At 39.2% G+C, this 19,334-nt stretch overlaps 2 protein-coding genes across 2 annotated transcripts in view; one reads left to right on the forward strand and one right to left on the reverse strand.

The window, feature by feature from the left end:
- Positions 1–19,334, forward strand: part of STS (steroid sulfatase) — a 213,594-nt gene that overhangs the window by 83,821 nt on the left and 110,439 nt on the right. The gene's annotated exons all lie outside the window — the stretch shown is intronic.
- Positions 1–19,334, reverse strand: part of PUDP (pseudouridine 5'-phosphatase) — a 63,678-nt gene that overhangs the window by 29,141 nt on the left and 15,203 nt on the right. The window contains exon 2 of the mRNA XM_035116360.3: positions 10,983–11,201. Coding sequence (XP_034972251.2) covers positions 10,983–11,201 — 219 coding nt within the window. The remainder of the gene's footprint in view (positions 1–10,982; positions 11,202–19,334) is intronic.

Genomic DNA, 19,334 nt, shown 5'->3' on the forward strand with positions numbered 1-19,334 from the left:
AAGCTACCAACATGAGTCTGACCAAACTGCAGGAGGCAGTGCAAGACAGGAGTGCCTGGCGTGCTATGGTCCATGGGGTCACGAAGAGTCGGACACGACTAAACGACTAAATAACAACAACAAGAACTACAATTACCAGTACCCTTAACATATGCATTAAATGTGTATTGGATGTGGTTTCAATGTATGGTGTGGATCTACCTTTCTTTGCAGGGAAGAGTGGGATTGAAATAAGTAACAAAATGTTCTTTTGTCTTCGGCTTTTTGTCCTTAAGAACACTTGCCTCTAAGTAAGTTCTGTTGAAATAAATAAAACTTATGGCCAGATAAACACGCTCAGAATCCCAACAGTTCAGTAGCTTCCCCTTCTTGTCTTCCCGCGTGACCTGCATTAAATTATTATTATTTTCTGCACACATACGCAGCAGCCAAATCTTTCACACTGCTCTTAGGAGGTCATCCTTCACAGCTGGTAGCAGAACATCGTTAAAATGAAACAAAAGCAAAGAGTAGCCTTTGTCATTTCCAACTGTTAGTAGACTTTGTTACCTTGGTGCTGCCATGTCTTTTCTAGAGCTGTTACCCAATAAGCAACAAGGTGAACTTTGTGATTTCTTTAAAAATGTACACTCAAGATTTGTCCTTCTCAGCTGTAACACCACCATTTTTTATCTGAGAAATTCTCTCCCTATTAGTATTTGGTAACTTCAGCTACGTCCCCCTTCCCTTATTCAATGGAAGTTTGATATGAACTATGTTAAGACTTAGAATCAAAGAGTTGGAAAAGACCACAAGGGCCATCCAGTCCAACCCCCTGCCAAGCAGGCAACACCATCAAAGCATTCTTGACTTGATGCTTTTGAATGTTAAGAATTGATGCTTTTGAATTATGGTGCTGGAGGAGACTCTTGAGAGTCCCATGGACTGCAAGAAGATCAAACCTATCCATTCTGAAGGAAATCAGCCCTGAGTGGTCACTGGAAGGACAGATCCTGAAGCTGAAGCTCCAATACTTTGGCCACCTCATGAGAAGACTCCCTGGAAAAGACCCTGATGTTGGGAATGATTGAGGGCACAAGGAGAAGGGGACGACAGAGGACAAGATGGTTGGATAGCATTCTCGAAGCTACCAACATGAGTCTGACCAAACTGCAGGAGGCAGTGCAAGACAGGAGTGCCTGGCGTGCTATGGTCCATGGGGTCACGAAGAGTCAGATATGATTAAATGATTAAATGACTAAATGACAACAACCTTGTGTGGATTTTAACTGTGTGAGGGGGAATATGTGGCTGCACCTTCTGCCACTGACGTTACATCCTCACTGGCTGCACCACCCATCACCCATTTATTTTAGTCCTTGTCCATAGAAGTTCCATCTCTCTAGTCTTGCATAGGCTTCAAAAATTAGTTCTGCAGTCCCTAGGGCTGCTAGTGGTGGAAAAATGCCCCCTCCACAGAAAGAATCCTGTTGCCCTAACAGGTCCTTGGTGGTGGGCTACATTTCTCATACATCAGTTAATCCCTGTCTAAGTCAATGGAGAGTCTGTCTCAATAAACTTGCACAAGGGGAGGGAGTTTGTAGCCCAAAAATTGGTGGAGCAAATGCCCCCAGGGACCTTTAAAGCAACAGAAATCTTCATCCCTACAAGCTGATTTCAGCACTATAGTATCTCTTCTGTTTAGCAAGTAGAAATACACAGTACAGATGAACTGAATCTGAACTTTTTTTAAAAAAAAGGTGATGATTTTTTATATGAAAAAAGAAATAGCAAAAACAATTTTTAATATGAAACATGAAAGTAAAAAAAAGGAAAGTTTTCTACTGTATATCCCCGCAGGTATATAGAAACCACGGAGTGCATCATACTACATAAAATCAAGATCGTATGCAGAGAAAACATCTGTAGAATAAGAGGAACTGTGCTGTAATACATGAACTTCTGGCCAAAAAACAAACAAATAAATAAATAAAAGGAAGGGAAGTAATGCATATTTAGTAGGTCTGATGTAGTTAATTAAGCTGAAAGGATCAAAATTAAACCTCAAGAACTTTAAACAACAATTAGTCCCATGCCAAATTTAGAACTCTGATCAGATGTATTTTTAAAAAAAATCCTGACAGAATTGAAGTATTTCTCATGGGACAATAGAAGCTTTCAGAAAGGAATAATTCAGCATTTTCCATTTGGGCCATTCCATTGTCACGGGTGGGACACTTGGACCATGTTTTTTGGTATTCACACATGTGTAAGAATGTAAATATACATAAAAATTAACAACCAAAATTTGAACTATGTTCTTAATAAGATACTGAACATTTTACTAATTTTTTATTATTTTTATGGATATTTTTGACAATTTTATTAAATGTTAAAGTATTGTCACGGGTGGGACAAAAAAAGGACATGGGGCTTGAGATAAGTTTGATTTATGGAAAAACTCTGTGAGTTGGGAGGTGAATCAATTATAAACTCAGCATATTTGTTTAAATCAATGTTTATTGGTTACAACTATGCAATCAGAAATTCAGGTTAAGAAATTTAATGATACAAAATTAAGGAAAAAATGCTGTCACGGGTGGGACAATGAAATGTCACGGGTGGGACGCGTCTGGCATACACTTGATTTAACATACAATTAAGGTTGTTAAAAATGGAATAATTACAAAAAACCTTTTGCTATTACTATACTTACTATCTACCATAGCCTACAAAGTATAATGTTGTATTTACAGTGGTACCTCGGTTTACGAACTTTCGGTTTACGAACTATCCTAACCCGGAAGTTAGTAAACCGAGGTGCCGGAGGTCTACTGAGCGTCCGATGCCTTCGGGGAGGCCGGGCCTTCGCTCCGATGCCTCCTGGAGGCCCGCAGCGAAGGCCCGGCCTCCCCGAAGACATCGGGGGAAAAGGCCAAACCTCCCCAAAGGCATCGGAGCGTCAGATACCTTCGGGGAGGCTGGGCTTCGCTCCGATGCATTTGCGGAGGCCGGGGAGCGTTTCCGTGACTGGGCTGCAGTCACGAAAGTGCTCCCCGGCCTCCGCAAAGGCATCGGAGCCGGGACTTCGCTCTGATGCCTTTGCGGAGGCCGGGGACCGCTTTCGCGGCTCCCCGGCCTCCGCAAAGGCATCGGAGCGAAGTCCCGGCTCCGATGCCTTCCGGAGGCCGGGGAACGTTCCGGGGACTGCTTTCGCGGCTGCACAGCCCAGTCGCGGAAACGCTCCCCGGCCTCCGGAAAGCATCGGAGCCGGGACTTCGCTCCGATGCCTTTGCGGAGGCCGGGGAGCCGCGAAAGCGGTCCCCGGCCTCCGCAAAGGCATCAGAGCGAAGTCCCGGCTCCGATGCCTTCCGGAGGCTGGGGCTTTGCTCCGATGCCTTTGCGGAGGCCGGGACCGCTTTCGCGGCTGCAGCCCAGTCGCGGAAACGCTCCCCGGCCTCCGCGAAGGCATCGGAGCAAAGCGGTTAATCCGTTCTAGGGGGTGTTTTTCCTCGTCTAGAACGGATTAATCAACTTCCCATTACTTTCAATGGGAAAGTTCACTTCGGTTTACGAACACTTCGGTTTATGAACAGACTTCTGGAACCAATTGTGTTCGTAAACCGAGGTTCCACTGTACTAAAATTAAAATCTATTAAAAAAATATTTTCTTGATTTTGATTTGCTGATTTCAACTGTTGGATTATCAATCTCATAGCTGCCAAGTTTTCCCTTTTCTCGCGAGGAAGCCTATTCAGCATAAGGGAAAATCCCTTAAAAAAAGGGATAACTTGGCAGCTATGCAATCTTAAATAAGGCATAGGCCTCTTGGACTGTCATATTCATATGCCGCTTTTGGATTTTGATTCTTTTTCCACTTGTCGGATCTTTAATAGATTTGACATCCTTAAATCCTGGTGCCTGCCTGCTAATATCATCTGAATTATAAAACTCATGGACCTTTGAGATATTATCTTGTGAAATAATAGAACTTTTGGTGTTCTGTTTAGGGCTTTTATCATATACAGTCGTACCTCGGGTTGTGAACTTCGCAAACCGGGAAGTATTTTGCCGCGCGCGCATGCGCAAAAGGCGGTTTGGGCCCTTTTCGGGTTACGAACTTTTCGGGTTACGAACTGCGACCCGGAACGGATCGCGTTCGTAACCCGAGGTACCACTGTAGTGGTTTTGGCGCTTGAGGTGAACTCTCATACACAAGCTTTCGTAACATGGCTATTCTTTATTCTTTTCCGTGGACTTAATGGCAACACTCTTTTAACTTTGGTAACAGCCTTTCCAAGAGATTGTGGGCATTTAAATGACCCAATCTCTGGAATAGTAGTGTCGCCAATTGGCCTAGATTTTTTTCTTTTATCTTTTGTCTGTACTTTCTTTTGTGCTCAGTTTCTTTCCGTCTGTATTCCATAAGTGATTTTGCAGACAAATTCTTTACCAACTTTTCTCGCCTATTCTTATCTCTGACCCTCTCCTTTTCTTTGAAGCTTTCACATTTGTTTTTATCTTGTTTTAGTTTTTCACGCAGCTTTCTCATACGTTCTGCAGATGTAGTCTTTCCCATTTTGTGTATTGATTCAAAGGTTATATTATCTGTATTACTGTATGTATTCGTACTAGGGTAAAGTAACGGTAACTGCCTTTATGTTCCAGAAGGAACAGCTACTATTGATTCATTCAAGCAGCTGCATTTGGCTCCTTAGTCTTATTGGTTTCCACCAAAAGGCAGCTTTGTGATTGCTTGAGATTGTTCCCTCCAAAATGTATCCCTTTCTAGCTAGTTCCCCTCTCCTCAGTCCCTCAGTCTTGTTTGCCAGAATAAAGAATTGTTACATGAGGAATCTGTCTCCTGTCTGCAGAGAGCTGAAATCACTTGCTGAAATCACTAACTCAAGCTACAACAGTAAAACAAGTTGAAAACTGTCACGGGTGGGACAGAAAAAGAATTATTAAAATTTCATGGTGTTTACATTAATTAACTGCATTTTTATTACTGATAGGTGTGTTATACTCTAATACATACTCCCACAATAAAACAAACATAACCTATAAATTAGTTTTATCACAAAATAAACTTTTGTACCTTTTGCTGTCACGGGTGGGACACTGAAACAGCATCCCATTCAATAATAAAAATAAAATAGAAATAACTTACCTATTTAAAAAATTTCAAGTCCAATGTGTAGACAAAGGTCTTCACTTTAATAATATACCAACAATGACAACCACAATTTTTGTTTATCTTTAAAAAATAATGCCAACCTAAATGAACAAAATTAAGCTACACAATCAGAAAAATGATACTGAAACTTCAAGCTCAGATTTCTCATGAAAAAAATAATTTCAAATTCTTTTTTCCTTTGGAATATTGAACTTTAATATGTTTAGTTAATGAAACTATAAGTAAAATAAGTATATTTTAAAAATAGTTTTTTTCTAATCAGGCTCATTTTTCACGGAATGGCCCATTTGACAGCTCTGAAAAATACATAAAATAACACAAATTAAACTTTTCTTGTGGCTTTATTTTGCCCCTGGTGCTTCTGCTCTTTCTAGTCTACTGTAACTCAAGTAGCAGCAATTATTTTGGTGAGAATGATTCTCTTATTTACATATTTTGCTTTCCACAATGTATTTGCATTTATCCTCTGATATTAAGGATACATATGGGGCTCCTCAATTCAATGGGGCTTTCTTTTGATTTGGAATGCACAGCATTACACTGCAAAGCATGCACAAAAAATGTGTGTTCATTTATGTATTATTTCCATATATAGAGCTTGCAACCTGAAGATCTCGAAGCGGTTCGCAATAGATAAAATACATATATAAACACAGTACGTACAATAAAAACCGTGTCAAATTATTCACATAAAAACTGAAATAGAACCATATACATAAACACAGTATCACTATGAGGTCGAAGAGCTTTACACAGCAGCAAAATGTAAAATTCCAACAAACCAACTTTTCGCACAACCACTCACTCAATCTCATTCACCACTACTTTTGCACAACCACTACAATCATCCACTGCTTCATACATTATCTCTGTCAACCAGCCAGTACATACATATACCACTTGTACTCAACAATATGACATAAAAAAATATTGAAATGTTAATATTATAAGCTTTTTTCTAGCAACTGGTTTGTCTTTGTTTTCAATGCTGCAGTGTATACCAGTATGCTTTCTGGGGGCCTCCAAAACAGCAAAGTAAGTTTAAATCCAATTGCAAGTCTTGACAGTAGAAAATTCAGGTCCCTTTTGTTTAAAAAGGAGGGGGGGATGTTTAGGAGGCATTTCACCCTCTCTGCAGACTATAATTAATGCAGTGACACTTTACAGAGGTCATTAAACTTCCTTGCCAAGTGTTATCCTTTTATTCAAAAAAGTGATAGTTTAGCAAATGTTTACCAGTCTTTCCACTTGGGACTTTGCAAACCCAGGTGAACGGATAAAAGAATTACTACATAAAGCCTCAGGATACATACATGAAAAATGAAGCAGTCTGCACATCACTTAGAATTTAATTAAACACTTTAAAACCCCTCCACCTTTTTTCCTTGTCAAGCGGGTCTCTGTTAAACATTGAAGATATTTTCAAATACTGTGGTATCTGTGAAGCTGATTAACTGATTAATGCCAGGGTGGGTTGATTTAAATCATGCCCTTTTCAATAAATGATTCAAGTCAATATTATTTTTCAACCAAGTATGGATACTAATTAGCTCCTGTAGCAATTTTAGAATACTGGCATGCAACTAAATATATCCTGAATACTACCTAGGAATATAATGCAGAACTTTAATCATACAGCCTCATGTGCCTTTTGCACTACAAACATGGATAGTTGGGGGCAGCTGAATTCTGAAATGAGTGGATTTCTGAGCAAATCTAGGAGCATGCAAGTGCCAAGAGAATGGGCTTGTAGTTATTGGGCATAACATTAGATCAACAATCAATAGCTGCCTTGTTTGCTTAGCAGTCACAAATAATCAAAACTCATCTATTTGCATTGATCTTCCAGGTTTCTCATTCATTTACTTAAAAAAACCTGCTTTTGACCAACTTTGTTTTCTAATGTGTGAATGATTCAAACTAGAGTTCAACATGTTTCCATTACTTTTAAATTTCACTGCCGGAGTGAGGGGGCACACAGTGGGGTTCTTTAAGAAGGAAAGCAGGTTTGGTTTGGTTTCTACAAAAGCAATTCTGATTTCCAGTGCCGGATTTATGTACTGTATAAATTAAACAAGCTAATAGCTTAGGGCCTCACTCTTGGGTGCCCCCCCCCAAAAAAATTAATATTAATATATTTCTTCTTAATTGTATTTCAGTTCAACAATTACTTTGATAAAATACATATTTTGTTAGGTGCAACGGCATTTAGATATCTATAAGGTCCATAAATTACCATATAGCATATGTTCAACACAAAAAACAGTGACAATTTGTTGTTGACAAAGGACAGCTGGACATATAAAGGGCTCCATTACCTTCAGTAGCTCAGGGCCAGATTTTTTTATGATTTCTGATTGACATGAGCTAAGAGAATAGCTTGCTCTATACTTGATCAGTTTGGAGCATCAGTGGAAGTGGGTATGAAACTAACATTACATCCCACATTATAACTAAAAGGGGTCTGGTTGGGGGATTTCCAAGTTTCAGTGAAAAACAAAGTAGATTTGGCACACCTTTAAAGGCGATATTCTGAAAGATCTACAACAATTTCTACAAGCTGATGTTATGTTAACAATACTAGTTTACGCATATTTCCCCTTTCTTATATCGCACATTTACACCTTTAAATTGCATGGAGCATGAGATGTGTATGTCATGCATTTTCAGTTCACCAGATGACCCAAAATCCTGCCACTATAGCATTAACATGTGGTGCTTAATTTTTCTAATGCTCAGATTCTCCCAGCTACAGCAAACATCACTATGAAACTTTGTTTACAGACATATTCAGCATTGCACTGACTTTGGTAGAGTGTTGATTTACAGCTAGAGAAACAGAAGTGGAGATAATATTGAGAGGAGTAATTTGTTTCCGACAGTTAAAAACATACCATCTTTACTTATGATTCAGTTGGGCTGAGCAAGCAGTCTTTAAAGGGTATTCACATCCTTTAACATATCCAAAGCAAGTCTCTAGCACAATTTTTGACCAGACAGTAAGTTAAGATAATGTGGTACCAGGTGCTGCACAGTTGGCGCTGACCCATGACAGGGCCTTTTTGGTGGTGGCTGCGTGTGCTCCCTAGCGATATGCATATGTCTCCACATTATCAATTTCAGGACAAATACTCAGGCATGAAAGGATTTTAAAACGGTTAACTGTTTTAGTAAGTTTTTTTAAAAAACAAAAATGTGGATGTGTTTGCTCCTCTGGGCTCCTTTGGAAGGGCAGGATATAAGTTCAATAACAATAACTATATGGGAACATTGAACTTCATGTTCTTACTTGTTGACCAATCAGACTTAATATCTCTGTCTATCTCTGTTTCTCTGCATTTCCTATCAGATAGGGCTGCTAGGCTAAAATTAGCAATCTAGAGAAGATCGTGTAAGAGGCACTTAGTCATATTCTGCTGCTTAAGACAGATGATTAAAAACTGTGTCTTAGTGGTGCAATAGCTCCCAGGGATTTAGACATCAGTATAATAGAAAATGTAAAAACTGTAGAATCTGTTATGTTTTGGTCTTAAATAGGAACAGATGTCCCAGAGATGGATTCTCAACAGGAACATAATCAATTATCTGTTTCTTCTGTTTCTTTTAAAGTAAAAAATAAAACAGTATCCATCTACAACAATTCTATGCAAATCCCTAGAACTGCAGGCTCGAAGCAGAGAGCCACCATTTTTAAATGGGTGACAAAGTAGCACAAAGCAGTTCTTGGAAAATCATTAACACATCCATTTGGAAAGTTACTCACATTTCAACAAGCAATATAAATTAAAGCATTATTCCCAGTGGAAAATCCAGTAAGCAGCAATTGTCTTTTTAACTAGCTTAGGAAGTAGAACACAATAAACAGCAGCAACAGAAAACATGGAACTGATGGCAGTATTGTGGTATAGCTCTCTGCTGTATCCCGTAGTTTGCAAAACACCACTTTATAGGACAATTACAGTTTCAAGCTGGGGGGTGGGGCGCATAGGTTCCCATTGTTTTGGAGAGAGGCAAACTAGTAAGTGCTGAGTTCCAAATTGGTTTCCCATCACCAAGGTAAAATAAATTTAAAACTATTTGGAATGTGCAATGGCCTTAATCATTCCAGAAAATCAGTATTTTCTGCTATCATCATCATCATCATCATCATCACAAACTCCCATTTAAAAAGTCAAATATAGGGATATTATTGCATATTGTCTTTTTTGTACCTTTCAAAAAGCATTTATTATGCATGACTCTTTAGGTGAAGGCAAGCAATGGCCATAGCACTGGGGCTTTCAGATCCTGGCATGTAAAAACTTTGCATAAGAAGTGGTGAATTAAGAAGAATAGATGCTCCATATTTTTGAATTCACAATTCTTCTGTAATGAAGAATGGCTCTTGGATATGACAAGAGTTAATTATTTGTATGTAGGGGTCAATTATGCATGTGAGTGCATGGCTGAATGGGGAAACATCTGCAGCCATTTTCATGAACTGGAAAACATGCAGAAAGGGAGAACAGAAGCAGCTCCCATTCCATCAAATTTCTTAACATACACTTAATATATCTGCATTCATTTTATATATAAATTGATTTTTTTAATGAAAGAGCAATAGTTTATTTGCTTAATATAGCTATTCAACCCCTAATTAATGCATGGTGTGGATTCAAAGGTCTAGAAACGTGTAGCTGTGCATTATTTTTACTCACCACTGATGCCTTCCTTCTTCCAAGTCCTCTGGCATAAGCAGAGAGCTTGAGCAAGGAAGGCTCGGGTCTCTCATATTATGGCAGGACGCAGAAGCCAGGGGCAGGAAGACTTACACCCCTGATCTTCTCCAATGCCCAGCACAAAGAGAGAGAATAGACACTCTCCTTCTCTGAAGTTCTTTTTTTTCTTCAAGTTTGTGCTGTGTTTTTAAGATGACAGGAATGATGCAAGTCACTCCTGTTGATTCTGCAAAATCCCAGCCAAAATTTGTTGTGTTGTCGCTGTATTCTGCCCTGTTGGCACTGACGCTTAAAAGGACTTTCTCATTGGTGCTTTCCCATTTGTGGAATGTCCTCCCTAGTGAGCTGCACCCCTCACTGTTAACATTCAGGGCGAATTTAAAAACATTCTTTTTCACCCAGGCATTTGGTGGCTGAAAGACACACCATTCTTGGTAAGTTTGAGATTATAAATTGTGAGAATGTACAATATGTTGCTAAAGTTAAAAAAATATATGTTTTTATCACACTGTTTGCTGTGTTGTAGGTCCCCTCTCCCCCCAGATTCCTTTGGGAGGAAGAGTGAGCCAGCAGTACAACAATAGTCACCCCTCCCAATGCACATGCCAAAATACTTGACAGGGGGGTGGGGTCATGCCTGACAATGTGGAAAATGAACACAGACACACAACCTAAAGACAGCATTCCCTTTAATAGGTAGAGGGTAGGGGAACTTTGTTTCTGGGCATCCTTGGGACACAACCGAAGGTGTGGAGAGGCCTGTGAAAACAGCTATCAACAGCTTAAAAACACACGGCAACTAACCGTACACGCATTCAGAGCTGTCAAGTAGAACAATATCACATATTCTCTCCCTCCCATATGCAAGAGACAGATGGCATTGCTGAAAAGTGCATCGTATTTATTCTTAGAAGACACCTCAGTGGGTTTTTTGAGAAATAATAATAATAATAATAAAACGTTCAATCTTCCAAGGTGATGAGGAAACAAACAGGCACCAGAGGAAAGCATTTTGTGAATGTAACTATTCAAATTCAAACTGCAAGATTTAATTGGATAGGCACACATTTGATTAGAGGAAATACAACCTGGCATCAACGCAGCTGTGGGGAAGACTTTTTCTTGCTTTGTTGTACTTTCATGCAGTAGTTCTTCTATGGTTATCGGAAGGTCCAGGGCATCTCGTATGATCGTTAATCCCTCCAGTGTCTTTTTACCCATTGCTAAGGATTTTACATCCCAGGTATAGGTTTTTCCAAAGCGGTTGCAGATTTCTTGGAACACAATAGTATAAAGGCGTTCTGTATCTGAGGAAAGAAAAAAACAACAATATTAGTGGCGTGATGTCAGAATGGGGCGTAATTACATAGTGCGCTTATGTGGCATTCTTGGAGGGAAAAGACAGCACTCCTATTGGTGAACATGTTGGCAAGAATAAAAGACAATACAATAGGGTCTTGAACTCTTGACCATAAGAAATTCATCTTGAACACCATGTAAGCCTTTTCTGACAGGCAAAACTAATAACTTCTAACTGAAGGTCACAGCCAGGCCACCCAAATCAGGGTGCCACATAACCTTTAACATTAAATACACGGCAACAAGATTATAAATTCACATTCACACTGCTATAGAAGGCAAACCTTCATATTTTCAAAACACACTATTGTGGGCTGCAATGCACAATTATGTGTTTGGAACATATTTGGGCAAGAAAAGGAATGCCTTAATTGGGAGGCAATCTTTATCCTGGAACTGAAGATAACAAATGAAGAAGGAAATCCGGTACTCAGGGGATGTTATTCCATATTCTATTTAAACTATAAAGTAATTTATTTTGCAAGCCTTTGAACAGGACTTTAAAAGTTCTTCAAAAGATGCCACAGTCTGCATTATATTGCCAGTGGCACGGTTACATTTACATCTGACTGGATTTCCATTACAACCCTATAACCTATAATCAAGGGGGTTTAAGAGCAAGTAAGTTCTCTTCAGGCCACACTCATGCATATAAAGTTTCACCCAAGGAACCAACCTTGTCCTGAATTCATTCGAAAAAGGCAAGCAAACATAGCCATTCTGGTACAGTTTTATTGCGGCTCTTAAAAGCAAAGTTGTTGAGTACTTTCTCCCCAGTAAGGTTAAGGGGTCTATTTTTTTTTTAATTTTGAGGCCTACTATGCAAAAATACAAGGGTAGGTTAACACCGCTGGTTCACGTGACGAAGATTCATTGCTATCCATTAGTCAATCATTATGGCACATTTGGCCATAGCATTCTTGACTTCTTTTTAGCATTGCCTGAATGTACCAGTAAGGGTTCAATTATACCACTGCAACTGGCAGTGGTCAGTTTCCAGTTCTTGAAATATGAAATGACATAACTGGATGCCAAAGGATCTCATTACCTTCAGCATCACTTTGTTGTTTGTTTGTTTTTATAACTATTTATTAAATTTTCCAATTAAACACATTTAAAACAATATACAAAACAAACAAACAAACAAACATTCAAAATACATACATCACTCTTTTAACAATTCTCATTACTCATTACAAAATACTCCGCCGAGTTTGACTTCCCTCCCTCCCCTCAATAGGTTTTCTAATCCGCTCTTATCTCGCAGTTCCTTTATATCTAGTCTTTAAAGTCAATTCGTAGGATTTATTTCAAGCCTGCAAGTGTCTTTAAACCTCTACAATTCTTTTCCATATAATCCACAAATTTACTCCAATCCCTTAGAAACCTTGTCTCCCTCTGGTTTCGAATCCTGCTAGTCAGTCTCGCTAATTCTGCATATTCAATCATCTTTGTCTGCCAGTCTCCGATTGTCGGTAAGTCCTGGGTCTTCCATTTTTGGGCCAATAATGTCCTTGCCGCGGTTGTCGCATACAAAAATAAGGTATTATCCTCCTTGGTTATCTCTTGACCTATCATTCCTAACAAAAAGGCTTCCGGTCTCTTGGGAAAGGTATACTTAAAAATCTTTTTCAGTTCGTTATATATCATTTCCCAATATCCTTTAACCTTTTCACATTTCCACCACATATGATAAAAGTCCCCTTCCTTTTCATTGCATTTCCAGCACATTCTATTACTCATTCTATACATTTTTGCTAATTTCACCGGGGTTAAATGCCATCTATACATCATCTTCCAAACATTCTCTTTCAAAGCAGTACATGCTGTGAATTTTATTGTTTGGTTCCATAGTTTCAACCACGCATCGTATTCAATATTATGCCCAAAATCCTTAGCCCATTTTATCATTACCTCTTTCGTCAATTCATCTTTAGTATACCATTCTAACAGCAAATTGTACATTTTGGACAACAGTTTTATTCTGCCCCCTAGCAACTCTATTTGGAATTTGGACCTTCTCTCCTCAAAACCAGTTTTTTTGTCTTTTACAAATATATCATTGATTTGATGATATTGCAGCCAGCTCGTCAGGTATACTTTAACCTCTTCATACGGTTTTACTTTCCAGCCTTGTTCTGATTGTCTTAAAAATTCTTCATATGTTGGTCTCTCCCCTTCCATATTCACTTTCTTCACTATGATTACATCCATTGGTGAAATCCACCATGGAGTCTTAGTCTCTAACAAGGCTTTGTTTCTTTCCCATACTTCAAATAACGACCTTCTTATCACATGATTTGTAAATCCTTTATGGGTTTTTTTCTTATCGTACCATAGATATGAATGCCAGCCCGCTCTGTTGTTGAATCCTTCTAAATCCAACAAGTCCGTATTCTCCAATGTTATCCAATCTTTTATCCAACAGAGACATGATGCTTCAAAGTATAATTTCAAGTCTGGCATGGAGAATCCACCTCTTTCTGTCTTATCTACCAATATTTTATATTTTATTCTTGGTTTCTTCCCCTGCCAGACAAATCTTTGTAAATCTTTTTGCCACTCTTTGAATTGTCTCGTCCCCTTTATAATAGGTATTGTTTGAAACAAGAATAACATTTTGGGTAATACGTTCATCTTTATTGCTGCTATTCTACCAAGGAACGACAACTTCTTCCTATTCCATATTTCTAAATCCTTCTTTATTTCTTTCCATACCAGTTCATAATTGTCATTAAACAGATTTATATTTTTTGTTGTCATCCATAATCCTTTTTTACAATACCTTCAGCATCACTTTGAATGCTGACAATGTAGACCATTTCTTATACTGTACTTCCTTGGAGAAAATAAAGATAGTTTCCCCAAAAAGCATATCCAACTAATCCATTAACAGTCATTCTATTTGGCTGAAGTAGAGCTGAAAACCAGCTTAGATGAAGTGCCATTTGGCTCTTCCTCTTCTCAACCTGTCTCCCTCAATGGCCATATAACTTTAACAAGTATTAGTTCCTGAATTTGCTTGTCTTCCTGTTCCCTTCCCATCTTCCCCTCACCTCTGCTGTATTATAATCTATTTATTAAAAATCTACAATAAGCAACAACAACAAACGGTGCATGATCACACCTGTTTACTTCATGCATGTTTCCAACTCCCAAGTGGTTCGCAACTCAACATTTCTAGATTTTGCATTCTTATCATGAACCTGACCTTAGCTGCAGTAATTTCATGCAGTAAGCATGTGAGGCCATTTCAGCAGGTCAGTTTGCTAGTGCCCAATGGAAGGGCGATCCATACACCTCACAGAAGCCATTACGTCAGACTGTGATAGAGGAGTGAAAAGAGAAGTGCAGGGTCACCATCAGCTCTGCTGAGAAGCTGTCATCTGGCAGCAGACATTACATCAGGCTGCAGCAGAGGGAGGAAGAGAAGGGATGCATCACAGCTGAAAGACCAGCAACTCTTGAATCCTCTCCCTGAACTTTTCCAACTTTTGCTATCAGAATCATGGATTCCTCAAAAGCTCACAAAGTCTCAGTCAGCACTATTCCAGTGACTAGGCTTGAAAAGATGCCATGACTGATAGCCTGATGATGCATGGGAGCGGTTTAGTTTAAAACCATTAAACTGGATGGAACCTCAAAACAATTAGCAACCTTTGAATGATGAGTCAAGATTTTCCAACAATATATTAAAAGACAGGTGCAAGCTACACATATTGCAGCACTTTTTTATATATATAAATCACTTCTGAAATAAATAATAATAATGTGATTGCCAACAACCAAGGATTGCAACTAATTTAACCAAGCAAGGATTTGAAATGAAGTTTTTCTGATTACCACTTAACATAATTCAATGAAAGTATCTATAACTCATCCTAATGGGGAGCAGGTATTCTGTTCTTTTAGGCTTTAGTTGCTGCAAACAAGCTTTTTTGCCATATCATTCAAGACAGCATAAGTACTTGCTATAAATGGGTGCTACTGTATGCACATTATGTTTACTGTTGGTTGGGTGTAAAAAAATGCTTGTACTGTAGTTTGCTTATTGATTTATTAAAAATGTAATTGACTACTGCAAGAGTTCAGTTGTTCAAATACAGTGGTATTTCTGGTTAAGAACTTAATTCGTTATGGAGGTCCGTTCTTAACCTGAAACTGTTCTTAACCTGAAGCACCACTTTAGCTAATGGGGCCTCCTGCTGCCGCCGCGCCGGAGCACAATTTCGGTTCTCATCCTGAAGCAAAGTTCTTAACCTGAGGTACTATTTCTGGGTTAGCGGAGTTTGTAACCTGAAGTGTTTGTAACCTGAAGCGTTTGTAACCCGAGGTACCACTGTAGTGTAGTATTGTCACCAACTGTTGTCCCAAGAAGGCTCAGGAAGAGAATTATTCTTATATAGTTAATCCTTAAAGCATAAAGCATAATCACACAAATTTAAAGCGTACTCACACTAATTCATTTAACAATTTTTACTGTATACAATGGTGTTTGGCTAAGGAAGTTTGTAAATTTAAGAATTTTTCAATCAGGCAGTTTTTTGAATAATCAGGTCTCTTAAAAGGCAGAATGGGGACTCTTCATACTTTTTCCTACTTGCATCTCCTGGAAGGGGGTATTGGTAAAGGATAGCCATGATTCTGGTATCATGAAGGTTCAATTTTTGACTTAAACCAGTAAGCCTATCTGACCACAGTTATCAACTGATGAGCTTACCAGTATATCTGAGGGTTGGGACAAAATCGCAAAAAATTATTTATTTTCAGTAGGATAAAAAAATTCCCACCCCACCCCTAACAATGACAATACTGGTTACAAAGTAACCAAAGAACAAAGTAACACATTGCAAACAAGCCATGTGCTTCAGTCCCTTAAATCCTTTATGCAGTGTGGTGAACTTTCCTCTCTCTGGTCCCAGAGAGAGATCCTAAGCTTGTACATCATTGCAGACCTTTTCTCTTACTAAAGGTAAAGGTAAAGGGACCCCTGACCATTAGGTCCAGTCATGACCGACTCTGGGGTTGCGCGCTCATCTCGCATTATTGGCCGAGGGAGCTTCCAGGTCATGTGGCCAGCATGACAAAGCCGCTTCTGGCAAACCAGAGCAGCACATGGAAACGCCGTTTACCTTCCCGCTGTAGCGGTTCCTATTTACCTACTTGCATTTTGGCGTGCTTTCGAACTGCTAGGTTGGCAGGAGGTGGGACCAAGCAACGGGAGCTCACCCCGTCACAGGGATTCGAACCGCCGACCTTCTGATCAGCAAGCCCTAGGCTCAGTGGTTTAACCCACAGCGCCACCTGGGTACCTTTTCTGTTACTAGTTGCCTCTGATTTCAAGTTCTGCTATGAGATCTGCAGCTCAGGTTTCTGGGGATGAGTCAACATGGATTCTTTGGCACTGCAGGGAGGTGAACTAGTTCAGCCTTGTGGTCCTTTCCCCACTCTATAATTCTATAATTCCAATACAGTCATACCTTGGTTTAAGTACGCCTCGGTTTGAGTATTTTCAGTTTAAGTACTCTGCGGACCCGTCTGGAATGGATTAATCCACTTTCCATTACTTTCAATGGGAAAGTTCGCTTCAGGTTAAGTATGCTTTAGGTTAAGCACAGACTTCTGGAACCAATTGTGTTTGTAAACCGAGGTACCACTGTATTAAGCTGTGATTATTAGTCATTTTAAAATATCTATAATGCCTAAGTGGTGCTTTTTATTTAGTTATCACTTTAAGGATATAGTAATTATTGTTTAATTGTACAATGATTGTCACTCATTAAAATCCTTTTAATGAAGGGCAGTGTAACAATGTTTTAAATAATAAAATGCGAAGCACATTCTACCCGTGTATAACGGGCTACTTCAAAATCATCTTACCCAATCCCCCCACCCTGCAAGCCAAAACAATCAGTTTCAGATTGATGTGAACCAATGATTCATCCTCCTTCATGCAGAAGTAAAAAGAGCCAAGTGAGAAAAAGGAAAGCAAGACCACAGTTTTTACAGATATATATTAACACTTAAATTCAGACGGTGGTGCTGTAAGACAAGGAGAAGAACTGCTAGAACTCTCAAAAGCTAGGTTTACAGTGCTGATTTGCCCTGGCCCAAAGCACACTGGGGAGCTATTGTAAAGCTGAATGTGCACAAGTTAAATGTGCATAGATTGCAGGCTTACTCTATACCAAAAGCCAGAAACCAACCAAATAGCCACTTGAACCACTGGATAACAATGCACAAAGGAGGATAGAGTGACTGGACAAAAACTCAATGTTTATCTTCATTTTGACAGAGGTTGGAAAAATACCCATATTATAACTGTTGTTGGAGAAGGCAATGGAGGGATACATCAAGCTAAGATGAAAAAGAACTTGCAACAAAACCATATCAACAAATTTCCAGACCCATATGACATTTGTTCTTTTTATTTGTCCAAGCCTTTTAGATGAGCTTTATTTGAAGTATTTTTACCTGGCTCTTAAATATTACCAAAGAGCAACAGGAAAGTTATTTGACATTGTTGAATTTTTTGATTCTAATGTTTTGTTTTTTTTAAAAAATGTGTTAGCCAATTGGGAAGGCTATTCCCCCCAAATTTAATATATATATTAAAAAGATGGTACTTGTACATTCTTAAAAGAGAGATGAAATTACTCGTGATTTTATAAAGGGAATATTTTAGCCAGCTAACTTACTACATGATTGGAAGTTAGCTTAAGTAAAACTTATTTTTTAAAAGTGCTTGACACATTTTAAATGGATCACAAACAGAAGAACAAATTATCCCGTATCACTAACATGTTGATATTCTTTTGAGTGTCAACATGTATGTATGGAAGGACAATGTGGTACACAATATATGCTTGGAGAGAGTCCTTCACCAAACACTCCTAAGAAGACTTTGCAGGCATGGGATAAGAGGAAAGAAAACAGGATAATGAACGAGAAGCAAAGGGCTTCCTTTTTTCTTGGTATGTGAGTGAGTAACTGACCATTGCAATTGTTTCACACAGCCTTACATACAGTGCTATTAAACACACTAGTGTTTAAGACTCTAAACAACTTAGGCCCCAATATTTGAAAGACCGCTTCCTTCTGTACTGACCCCACCAGGTATTAAGATCAGCAGAGAAGGCCTTCTTGGTAGCTCTGCTGTTCTTAGAGGTTCAGGGTGGGTGGTGGCTCAGAAGAGGGCATTGTCTATGAAAGCTCCTAAATTGTGGAATTCCTTCCTCACAGGTGTGTCTGGCACCTTTACTATACAGTTTTCAGCAAATGATGGAAGATCTTCATCCTGACCTTTGACTCCCTATCCATTCTGAAGGAGATCAGCCCTGAGTGCTAACTGGAAGGACAGATCGTGAAGCTGAGGCTCCAATACTTTGGCCACCTCATGAGAAGAGAAGACTCCCTGGAAAAGACCCTGATGTTGGGAAAGATTGAGGGCACTAGGAGAAGGGGACGACAGAGGACGAGATGGTTGGACAGTGTACTCGAAGCTACGAACATGAGTTTGACCAAACTGCGGGAGGCAGTGCAAGACAGGAGTGCCTGGCATGCTATGGTCCATGGGGTCACGAAGAGTCGGACACGACTAAACAACAACAACTACTACTACTACTACCAGTAATCCCTGTTGGATCAAAGGTCCCATCAACTAAATTCAAATTATGCACTAGATTCTTGTCAATTAGAATTCCTTTGCAGATACCAAATGAATGTTCTAGAAATATTTTGCATGTACCCGCCATTTCATGCAGGCCCCACTTTAGTATCTGCATGCAAACATAATCTGAGGGGAACAGTCAGTACAAAAAATTACTCAATGAAATAAGAGGAAAAATACTGCAGCAGGCACCTTTTTTGCTTCAAAAACAGGCATGCAGAGCTTTTACTGGCCTAACCTCAACAAGATGAGAGTCTCATAGGCAATCTATTTCCATTAATTAGGCCTGTAGGCAGCGGTTCTCAGAGAGAGATGGGAAACTGAAGCACAAAATAATTATAACAAATTCCATTAACAAAATTGTTCAGTGTGAGGGCTTTTTCCAACTGCAGCTCTAGATGATATTAGTAGG

Source organism: Zootoca vivipara, chromosome 4, assembly GCF_965207765.1.
Source record: "Zootoca vivipara chromosome 4, rZooViv2.hap1.1, whole genome shotgun sequence".
Lineage (NCBI taxonomy): Eukaryota > Metazoa > Chordata > Lepidosauria > Squamata > Lacertidae > Zootoca > Zootoca vivipara.